The sequence below is a fragment of the Homalodisca vitripennis genome, chromosome 1 (assembly GCF_021130785.1).
Source record: "Homalodisca vitripennis isolate AUS2020 chromosome 1, UT_GWSS_2.1, whole genome shotgun sequence".
Lineage (NCBI taxonomy): Eukaryota > Metazoa > Arthropoda > Insecta > Hemiptera > Cicadellidae > Homalodisca > Homalodisca vitripennis.
The window spans coordinates 193,737,056-193,749,549 of NC_060207.1; the positions used below are offsets into that span (position 1 = coordinate 193,737,056).

General features: G+C 32.9%; 1 protein-coding gene across 1 annotated transcript in view; it reads left to right on the top strand.

The window, feature by feature from the left end:
- The window catches only part of LOC124352971 (thyrotropin receptor-like), a 37,670-nt gene extending 26,943 nt beyond the window's left edge, over positions 1–10,727 (top strand). Inside the window, 7 exon segments of the mRNA XM_046802731.1 lie at positions 683–839; positions 841–979; positions 1,632–1,857; positions 3,387–3,512; positions 4,392–4,646; positions 6,445–6,583; positions 7,226–10,727. Coding sequence (XP_046658687.1) covers positions 683–839; positions 841–979; positions 1,632–1,857; positions 3,387–3,512; positions 4,392–4,646; positions 6,445–6,580 — 1,039 coding nt within the window. The 3' untranslated portion in view covers positions 6,581–6,583; positions 7,226–10,727.
- The last annotated feature ends 1,767 nt before the right edge of the window (positions 10,728–12,494 follow it).

Here is a 12,494-nt window from a genome sequence, read left to right on the forward strand (position 1 = left end):
TGAAGAAAATAAATAATTGAAACAAAATTGTCAACTATCTTGGTGGCTAAATTTTTTTGTATTTAATTTCATATGTGATCAATGTATATTGTTGAAAAATCTATCGAATAATACATTTTTTGTTAGAAAATCTCTGTCATTTAATAGTACATTATAATTAATTTTGGCACTTTTATAAATTTCTAAAAGTTCTAAGGTTAACAATAGGTGACTTATTTTGCATGTGTGTAAAATTTCAAGATTGTTTTTGATGTTTTGTGTATGTATGGCCGGTGTTATTTAAATAATCAGCATATTTTGAATTTGATGATGTCTTCAATGCTTTTATATGTTCATTAAATCTAATTTTGAAGGATCGGCCGGTTTGTCCAATATAGTGGTTTTGAAAATCATTGCAATTTAATTTGTATACTCCACTATTGTTAAATTTTGACTTTGGTTTGTTGAATTACTTTTGTTCTTTATTATAAGACTGATTAAAATATATAAAATGTGTTAAAAGGTTTATTATTATGTGATTGAGATAAATAGCAACTTAGGATGAGGTTGATATAAAATTTGTTGATATACCTACTTAGATTCCTAATAGTGAAAGTGAAGTAAGGCTTGTTAAGTTACAAGTAATCTCTAATGAATCCTAATATGGAAATCAATTGTAAATCAAATCCAATGTTCTGTTTAGAAGACCCCCAGTCCAGTGTTATCCAGAGCCAGATGCTCTGAACCCTTGTGAGGACATCATGGGTTCAGACTGGCTAAGGACCTCGGTATGGCTTGTTATCGGCACAGCGTTCCTCGGTAACACTGCAGTCCTCGTGGTTCTCATCTCTGCTCGGATCTGAGACCTCGGTACCTCGCTTCCTTATGTGTCACCTGGCCTTCGCTGACCTTTGTATGGCTCTTTACCTTCTCCTTCTGGCAGTTACTGATCTCCGATCTACTGGGGTTTACTTCAACTACGCTTTTGACTGGCAGAGAGGTGACAATCTTTTTTACATTGACAGACCTCATAATCATGTACATTCTTTTCTTTTACCAGCTTATTTACTGAGCTATGTCTGAGTTTTACTATTGTGGCAAGTAAGGGTCGATAACTGGTTGTTCGTGTTGGATGAATGATGAGTATCATTAATGGTTGTAAAAGAACACTTTCAAAGATGAAACGTTAATAATGACTATTAGTGACAAGATGGATCGCAAATTATTTTTTAAGTTCCCATGAAAAGAATGCAAACGCATCGTAAATGGTGTATATATATATATATATATATATATATACATATATTATATTACAAATAAATATGAAAGTGTAAACTTCATATCCCCAAATTATCTTAAACAGCTTCATTTACTTTAAAAATTTTGTAAAATATGCACAAACTAAAAAATTACAATATTGCTTTATTAATATACTGAAGATTATTTGTATCAATTGAAGTAAGAAAATAATTATAGTTGTTTAGTTCAACATAATCAATGTTGTTTGAAAATAGAAGGAAATTCAATGCTGAGGAAAGTAATTACTCTTTTTCACATTGAAGAATGTAATGAAAATATGTTTTCATCTTTTTTTTTTGGGATTCATACCTTTATTTTCTGGATAATGGATAAGACCTCTGTTATTGTTACAGGTAGTGGGTGTCAAGTTGCTGGTTTCATGACAGTATTTGCTAGCCAGTTGTCCATCTTTACACTAAGTCTTCTCACAATAGAGAGGTGGTTTGCTATTAGACATGCTCTGTACACCAACAGAGTAGATCTCACACTCGCTGGTAAGGTCATGCTGGTGGGGTGGGCCTACGCTCTGCTGCTGGCTGCCCTACCACTGTTTGGTGTGAGCAGCTACTCTAGTACCAGGTTAGTTGTCTGTATTCGCTCAGTTCTACACACCACAGATTTAATAGTTTTTCTGATAGTATTACATTAGGCCAGAGGACTTTTGAAATGTGGGTCTCGCACCATCTAAATGTGTTACAGCTCCAGACATCCAGCCGTCTAATAAGACTGATTTTCATAGTATATAATCTCATAGTACCTAATATCAAAGCATCCTTCCAAATTAGGAAGTCCATTCATTCACTGTATACATCTATAAGATTTTTTGTACATGATTAAAATAAATATTATACGTACATGTCAATTGTCAATGCCTTAACAACTTAGAAAATAAAGTTACACCTACAAGTTATATGAATACAATCTTGTATACAAAACCCAGTAGACAAAAAGAGAGTATTTTTTTAAATGGGTTTAGTGTATTAAATGCCCTTTCTTGTAGTCATTATTGTAGCTTGAGTTTGAAATATGTGAAGCTTGTAGTTGTTTTTATGAATTAGGCACATTACTAAACATTTTAGGCTCTAGATAATATAGAAAGTTTTCATTTAAACCAAGTCTATGATGTACTGGTTAGAAATAACTTTTATCTCGAATTACCATGCCGTATATTCATAATTAATAGCAGCCCTCTATTCTTAAAAGTATAAATGATAATATCTACACTAAATCAAGAATACAGGCCTAAAGTTAATATTCACAGATTGTAAATATATTTAACAGAGTGAGTTGATAGGTTTATCAGCTAATATAAGAATTGATTTTTGTTGTATTTTAAATACTTTTAGAGCAACATATGAGTTACTCCAAGCCAGAATTGCATACTTGATGAAAGGAGAAACTATTCATACATAATATTGATCGAAATGTTTGTTTAGTTACATTATCTACCTAAATACTATAAATGGTAGTTTGATGAGATTATGTAAGGTGTAGGAATGAATGGTAGGATGATGCTTCATGATTTTTGTAGCACCTTTTGCACGTACAACAATTTGATCTTTTATTGGTTTACTTTATACAGACTTTCAAAGATAGAAGAAGTTATTTTAGTGTTCATAAATTGTGAAGTTATCTTTGTTCTAAGTAGGCTTTTCTATTTTTTTACAACACCACAAAAATGGCTATTAATTTAAGTAAAACGGTAAAAATACCAATAAAATTGTTAAAAAAGGATCTTTTGTACTAAAAATTAAAGTTCACCAATCATCAATTGAACTGACATTGTAAATCCCCCTCCCCCTTAGTCACACTGATGGTCTAAAGCTTAATGGCTAGCTAAAGAAATATTAAATAAATTGAGTGAAAGCTCATCCACTGAAGCTATAATTAATATGAAAATTATGCAATATTCTCACACTTCAAGAATAATCTTGTGCACTAGATCATTATTAAAGAGAAAGTTCAATCCTCACCATAGTAAACCAAAGCAAACATTCTTGATGAAGATAACCAACCATTGTATCTATCTATATGATGTAACCCCTATCACTCTATCTTTAGTCTCTAATGAACAATAATCTCATACAAACATTAATTATATGTTCCAGCATCTGCCTCCCAATGGACACACACGACACTCTCTCTGTAGCCTACATCCTCTACCTTTTGGCGTTTACTGGAGTAGCATTTGTACTCATCTGCTGCTGCTACACACAGATCTATCTTTCACTTGGGTAAGTTTTTGCTGTCCAAAGTGCTCTAATATCTTAAGTGTGGTTAGCAACTAAACACTAACAAAACATTTCACTCATAGTCATAAACCTATTAGTTAAAAACAATATACTTATTTGAAAAAAAGAATGTTATTCCTTAAATCTTATTGTTTCAAGTAAATCAACTTAATGTGTGATATTTATGCTCCATTTGATCATTAAAAATAACTACAAAATCGTTATCTTTAACATTTACAGATCAAGTTTAAAATATTAAACTATATTTTTAAATAATATGGAATTGACACTGTAATAGAAACCATGTAAATGAGATTAATTTCATAATTTGGCAAACAAGTTTAAATTACAGTAAAAGCGAAACTTTACATTTTCAAACCTTTTTAATAAGATCTTTCAAATTTAATGTATTGTAATTTTTATGGAAAAATCAAGACTTAATACACTGACTGCGGTAGATGCACTAGTGCAAGGTATCCTCCATACTCAAGACTAGAACACTCAGTAAAGAGCCACAGTTAAGGTGTTAAAACAAAGTTTAAAGTTATTGATGATGAAAGGTTTGAAAGGATAATAGAATTTCGGTTTTAAAAATGGGTATAATTATTTTTATTCATTTTTCACCACTTATGATCCAATTAAATGGGAAAACAAGTATATTATATATGTATAACCATTATTTATTTTTAATATATCATTTTGAATTTGATTACAAATCTTCAAGAATTCATGGGACACAAACAACATCCTAATGAAGACAATAAGTGTATGGTGTGAAATGTACGTAGATGTAGTATGATAAAAATTACATGGGGTTGATAAAAACATTTACTTGGGTAGGAAACATTTTTAACAAAGACATATTATTCTTTGTTAACGCAGATATGAGACAAGACATCCTACAGGTGAAGGAACAGTTGCTCGCAAGATGACCTTACTAGTGGGGACAAATTTCGCTTGCTGGGCTCCCATTGCTTTTTTCTCGCTCACTGCAGTTGCCGGTTACCCTCTCATCGACGTTACTCGCTCTAAGATTCTGCTAGTGTTCTTCTATCCGATTAACTCCTGTGCCAACCCTTACCTTTACGCCATCATGACAGCTCAGTACAGGAAAGATTTGATTCAACTACTTGCCAGGTAAGAATCAATTAATTTAGTTTGCAAAAGTAGTCTTTAGACATGCTTAAAGATAGGTTATGTCTAAGTTAACTAGTCAATTTGTGGCACAGTGCTGCAAGATAGTTACCTGGAAGCCAGGTATCAAATATAAAGGACTTTACTTCCTACCACCCAATGGACACACACAACAACCTCTCTCTATCCTACACCCTCTAGATGACATTCTAACTCTGGCGCCCTGAATGAGTTAAACAGACATGCAAGAGTGTTAATGGGGTTGTCGGGAGTGATACTAGGCTATCTTATCTGAAAGATGCTGCTTTCACCATAACAACCTAGTCCAAGACAGGAGTTATGTCAGCTCATACACAGTGTGTTAATGTCAAATTTAGTTATAAGAAACTAGTTATAATGAAATATGGCAAATGATGTAGCCTAATTCATGCCAATCCTGTGACATTGTTAATGCTTAATGTGGGACAGCAATAAAAATTCTTGATTCTTGAAATTTCTAATGAATAAAGATGCCAATCTCAGTAAAACTCCCTTAAACTGACTGCACAATGCAAGAATAAGATACTTTCATATAATAACTATATGTGACCCCAAGACATTTAGAATTGTGGTTGAAGCAATAAAAGTTTCCACCAAATATTTTCTTCAGTTTACTGCTTATTTGGAAGTACTTATTAGTATCTTACATTTAGTATAATCACTAATAATGTACAAATAAGTCTTGATAGCTTAAATTCCATTGCTGCTTAGCATTTAGATACTGTTTGTAAAGAGTAGTTTGTGAAAGATTAATTGTTCGTTTTTTGTAAACAAAGTCAAGCTAAAAGAGTCAATTATTTGCTAAAAACTCTTGTATTTGTATAAAAGGAGAGAATTCACTTGTGATGAATCATACTCGTCTCTATATTTAAGAATAAAATATTGTAACTATGTAATACCATAGTTTTATATTTTAAAGATTAGATGGTATTGCATAGTGCAGTTGCCAGTATATTCGAAGTCTCGCAACAATAATAATGCTTTTATGTAAAAAATTCTATATTTTGAAACTGGTTTATGGTGTACCTATACTACATAAAGAAACAAATTTAGTTTAAAAAAATCATTCACATTTATAACTAATAATTGATCAAGATTTAACAGAAAATGGCACACGTATCCTAGAGATCTAAAATACAGGTAAAATGCTTTTCCTTCCTCAAATCTCTCTTAGAACAATCTGACATCATGTCAATTCGTTCAAATATACCTTCAAAACTATGAGCTGATGATTTAATTTTGTTTGAATTCTACATAGATTAAGATCCCTTTCCATCCCTTATCATTGGGCTACTCATTTTTGAATAATTTATTTTCAGAGCTAGTCAACAATAGAGTATATTATATAGAACATTTATAATTAATTTTCACTCTCCATGTCTTTACCTGGGAGTGCCAATGGCCAAGTTGTCTAAAAAGTCGGCCTTTGGATCTTACTTAGAGATAGCACATCTTCAAATCCTATCTGTGACTGCAGCACCTTTTATCAGTACCATCAACCTTGTACTGTATTAACTTCTCCCATAATTCTATTTGATAGAATCCTTTCACAGGCCACTGGGCCATGAGAACATGCAGAAAAGGTTTGCAAGGGGATAGGCATCTCTTTCCTTCTTTAAACAAACCTTAGGAACCACTAGTATAATTAAACATGAATATATGCCTCATCCATATAATCCTTAATTTTGTACAGAATATTATATATGTTATAGAACAGAAGTTTTGCATAATTTAGTCATTACCAAAAAGGATATGTTGACAGATACGGTCTCTGCACAAAATGTGCACAAGAATACAAGATGGTGTACTCTCAGCCAGGCAAAAGCTCCACACTATCTCACCTGCCCACTCCCTTACTGCATCAGGACAGTATTCAGACTGCTGAAGTGGCTGTGTGACATGTGAGTACTTAATTCGATAGTTGACTAATCAACAAGTAGCCTACAATACACATTTACTAATGCAATATGAAATGAATAGAACCATAGGTGATTCCAAACAAGATGCCCATATTAACATCACCTCAGCAACCTCTAAGGCTACTGAAGAAAATGTAGCCCATTATTGAGTTTAGTAAATACATCGTCAAAAAAGATTAAAATTAATAATAATAATCTAATATTATCTAATAATAGTCTATAATAATAAACAGACCATGATTCAATGATTTCCCAACATCAGAAATAACGAGAACCTGGCTGGAATAAGCTAGACAGGAACTGGTATGATAGCTCTACATTTGTGTAGGACTATAAGAATATGAGACTAGACCCTGTCTCAAAATGACTTAATTTGGGACACTTTAATTTAACACCAACAAAAATTTACTCTTACATTGTTATAGAATAAAATCAGATCCTTGTGGGATCTTGAAATTCCAGTCAAGATTCTGAATGGAACTCAGGGTGACGTTAGGGTGTGTCTGTCCTATACTTGTGTGGGATTACAAGAGCATTATGGGACTAAACCCTGTCTAGGGCTAACCTACTTTGGGACACTTCCTTTTTGAACTTCATTAAGAATTGACTCTCAAATTGTTGCAGATTAAGACCAGACCCTGGATGGGATGAGAAAGACTGGAGCTCGTGATTCTGAATGGAACTCAGGGTGACGTGAGGGTGTGTCAGCCCTACACTTGTGTGGGACTACAAGAACATCATGTGATTAAACGATGGCTCACATTGGGGCACTTCCTTCAAAGTCAATGTGGACTGATTCGATTTATGTATTAAAAAGAAGCTACAATAGCATATATTTTCTTCGGCTAAAACATTGAGTGTAATATTGTGTGACAATGTGGGAAATGTATGTTGGTCATGAAATGTATTTGTGATAATGATTCAATTAGTTCTGGTTATTTTTAATTAATTGAATAATTTTATCTAACTGACAGTAATTAAATGAAAAATTTGGGTTAAGACTTTGTGATAGTACCACCACACCATTGACAATTCACTAGGACTTTCATCTTGCAGATTTATTTTAATATGATAGTATCATAAAAGATTTATTATAACATTTGAATCTTAGAACTATTTTAACTTCGTAACAATCAGCTAAAAATAAAAAGTAGGTACAATATTAAGATTTTATCTATCTCCTATTTTTGAAATTTTAAACCATAATGGTAGTACAAAAATATAACGACTCAATATTGGATGACATTATAAGTAATCATGAATAGAATGGCTTCCATTCCACATATTCATGATACAATATTAGGGTATTCATTTAAAATTGTTATTATTTGGGCTTATCCTACAATTATCTTTGCATAATCAACGTCTTACTGGACATCAGGTGGTTAAACCTTTCAACCACCTGATATGAACTCTTCATCTCAAATTTATCTTATTATTACAACATACAAAAACCAGTTAATAAATATGATAATATGTGTAATTACTGCAGTTTTATTACAGTAAAACTGTAGTTTTTAAATACAGAATCGGATATTTTTTTGTAATCACACATTACAATAAGATTAAAGAGTCATATGGGACAAATCCTGTGTGTGGCTCTGAGTTTTGTTAAAATTATTGCGAGCTTACTAATAAATATATGTTAAAGAGACAGAAAAGAAAACAAGAAACAACAGAGCACTGAAAAATAAAATGAACTTAGTAACATATTTACAGTATTGGTTAATTTAAATAAGTTCATACTAAGAATGCTACATATTTGTTGTAACTACACCAACTGCAGTAATTGGCTGTCACTACAGAAATACTTTCCTTTCTTTATAATGTTCAAAGATTTTTAAACCAGTTACTTTATGAAAATAAACCAAACAAATGCAAAATATTATAAAATATATTGCACTAAATAAAAATGTAAAACCTTGGATTTAAATTTAATTGGAAGTAGGGTAAAACAGTGGCAATTCAAAATTTATCAATTAAAATACGTTAAAATTTATGAAGTGAAAGTTTGACTGTATTTAGACTGTTAGACTGTTTGTAGATATTTTAAATATATACATACAAATAAATTAAACTGTTGCTTTGCAACAATCTCACATTATCTTGTGTGTTCTGTCTGAATACAGCTTGAAATACTTGTAAAGGTCACAAATTTGGGAATCCCACAGAACAAATTAAAGACCTGTCATGTTTGATGTTAAGCCCAATTTTTCAAAACATCAGCTTTGTTATTTCCTAAAATCCCTTTAAGGCGTGAAATTCAACTAAGAGTAGGGTTGTTGATCCTACTGAGAAGAAATTATCTGATAACAATCCAGACAATTTTGTAGTTGAACATCTTCAAAAACTATCTCGTTATTAATAAAACGTAAATAGGAATACGCACAACATATATGTACATGGCAACATCACTGAATGTCTAATACCCATGCCACTTCTTATGTTATAGCCATCAGCAAACCATTTCAATGCTTCTGGTGGAAAGGTATTACTTCTCTAAGAGGTATCAATCATTACCTTTAACAGTTTGGCAGAGGAAACCTTTTTTGCATGTTATCAAGGATCATGTGCAAAAATATCATCTCTCTCCCTCTCAAGATCACCAACATAATTTTACAGTTTCACCCAGATACCAACCAGAGTCTTTCCTGCTGAATACTATAAGGGGTGATTTTTCTTTAATTTCATCAACTGAAATCTTCATCCTTTCAGGGGTCTCTTGAGCTTCAGGAAAAGAAAATAGTTGCCTGGAGCCAGGTCAGGTGAGTAGGGGGGCTGAGGGACGACAGTCATTGCGTTCTTTGCACAAAACTCATGGATAACTAATGCAGAGTGAACAGGAGTGTTGTCATGATGAAGAATCCAATCACCACTTTGCCACAGCTTGGTCTCTTTCTTCTCACAGCATTATGCAATTGTCTTAGGGTTTCAAGATAAACAAAACAATTAATTGTCTGACCTTGTGGAAAGAACTCATAGTAGACAACACCTTTATAGTCAAAGAAAACCGTAAGCATGACCTTCACATTTTATTTCACTTGGAGAGCTTTCTTGGGTCTTGGAGAGCCTTTTGATGTCAATTGTGATGACTGGGCTTTGTTTCCATGTCATAAAAATAACCCATGTCTCGTCTCCTGTAATGACCTGTTTCAAGAAGCTTTTATCATTCGCCATTTCAAGAAGTTCCTCAGAAAGCTGAATTCGGTGTTGTTTGTGGTCTTGGGTCAACTGTTTTGGAATAAATTTTGTCTCAACACGACGCATTTGAAGTTTTTCAGTTAAAGTTTCTTGACATGAACCAAATGAAATGTTACATTTTTATGTCATTTCACAGATTATTAGTCGATGGTCTGATCGTACGAGAGCGTTCAATTCAGCAACATTGTCATCGTTGATTGATGTTGAAGGGCAACTGGAATGAGCATTATCTTCTGTCGATGTTCAGCCATCTTTAAACCTCTTGTACCACTTATGGCCATGATGACCTTGGGACTTTTCCTATTGACAAATGGTTAGCTCTTTTGATTAAAAAGTTCATATTGACAAGTTAATTTGTTACCTGATAAGTTAAGTTGAAATATAATTGTAATCCGACCCTTATTATTGCAGGATTCTTTACCTTCAGATTTTCTTTGTACACAACCCAGTTTGTGTTTTTACAATTTCTGTAGATAACACCTTCTAACTTCATTTTTGAAATATAAGTGAGTCTTGTTCAGAGAAGTATGGCCTATCATCAGATACATACCAGTCTCATATTTTGTTGACCACAACTCACCCATGTCAGGGATTCCAAAAATATGAACTGCAACGCCCTGCTAATACGATAATTTAATTGATATAAGTTCACTTTTTAAGGTTCCGTGGTATTATCTGGAGGTCACTCTGTCCCTATCTACTATTTGTTATTAGATCTGGATAGTGCAAAGGCAGCCACAACTGTCTGTGTCTGCAGAGGCCATGTCTGGCACTTCACAATGAAAGTGTCTGGAATACCTGGCACTCAAAGGGTTAATTATGTGGACAAATCGGACCTTATCGTTAACCCTTTGAGTGCCAACGTCCGATTTTACCGGACGACAAAAGGTGTCTGAAAAGTGCCAACGTCCGATTTTACCAGACGTTCGGGAAAAAGTCACTAAAAATTTTAACCTTTAATATTTTTAAATAATATCATATTGAAATGTTTGTGAAGAACCGTTATTTTCAAAATAAATTGTTATAGTACACTTCCGATCAAACTTTAAATTATGAAACTCACATATAAATATTTTTGGTTGCCATAGGTACCGGAAACAATGTGACAATAGTTTCTTAAAAGTTGTATAACTTACTCATTATTGAAGATAATAATATAAATTTTTCAAGATTTACAGACAATTGCATACGATTTCCAGTGATAGGGACTAAGAAAAGGATATGAATTTTTTTTGTCATAATAATTTGGTTGAAAAATGAAATTAAAAAAAAATTTTTGAATTTTTTTTTAGGTAAGTCCATTTTTGGTATTCCTAAATTTAGTGTTATGGTAACTTTGTTATTTTATGTTAATTAAACAGAGTTTTCAGATAAAAATAAAAAAGAATCATGTTGATAACTTATTAAATAATCGAACTGTGAATTTTTTACTAAAACCTTGCAAAATGCCTTCAAAAGGGCTGGCACTTTTAGGTACACCCACTAGAAAAATACCTGGCACTTTTCAGTATACCCAGTCAATAAATACTTGGCACTCAAAGGGTTAAAGGACGTTTGTTTTATTATCTTTCATTACAAATGTTGTAGACTAGTTATTAACTTCAATATGAAGACTGTTGCTTATATAAATGACTTGGAATGTGTCCTGAAGTAGCCACATTACAACCATGACAGGTGGATCTTGTATGTCAAGCATAGTAACTATCATATAGTTGTACTGAACTGTTGACGCTTCCTGTTACTGGCTTATGTGTCTTGTAGAGAGTAATCTAAGTTGATATGTTTCTTTAGATTATGCTCTGTCACTGTCTGTGCACAATTAATGATTGTGGTTTTGTTCCTCACTGAATAAGTATAGGGCTTAGATATAAGTTATCTATGTAAATAATGTACATATGGATTTATTATTTTAATATGTTACAGTAAAAAATGTAAGGTGTGCAACTGTGTTGAGCTCAATAAAAAACAATCACTAATGTGTGGATTTGTAAATGATTTATGCCTGTTCCTGAGTTAACCAAATGAGCTGAAAAATCCTAAGGGACATAATGTCAGGACAAAATTTCATGTATTTGTTCTGATCAGTAACCTAATAATCAACAACGTTGTTATGAAAGCTTACGTCCATGTTTATAATTATTGCCATCAGTATTTTTAGTTTCAGAAACACACATGAAACCAATTCTGTAACCTGTTGTGCCTTCTCCAACAACCAGATTTTTTAAATTTGTTCATGAGCATAAATATTTGTGTGTCTGACAATCATTTCCCAAACAGATCTGCCAAAATCACAGTATTTCCGGGGATGACAGTTTCTTATGCCAAGCAAAGAAGTTATTACTCTGGACCCAGGATTTTTTTTTCGTTCTTGGGTGGAGTAATATTTTCCTAGTTAAGCTGATTAGTTGGTTAACTTCCACGTGCATTGTACCTAGGCCTAGGTTGGGCAGTACTAGGACCGGTAACATTTTATGATGTGGGTAGGCCTAACGTGTTATATTGGAGCATTTTGGCTTATCGCCTCATCTAAGGAAGATGAAGGCCGTATTATTTCTGCCTCGTCTACATCAGTGTTGGAGACTATTTATTGCAAACTGGAACATATTCTTCATCACTACTAAAGGTCTATTCACACACATGTTGTGTCACAGTCCGTCACAGTTCAGTCACAGTTCAGTCTCAGTTCAGTCAC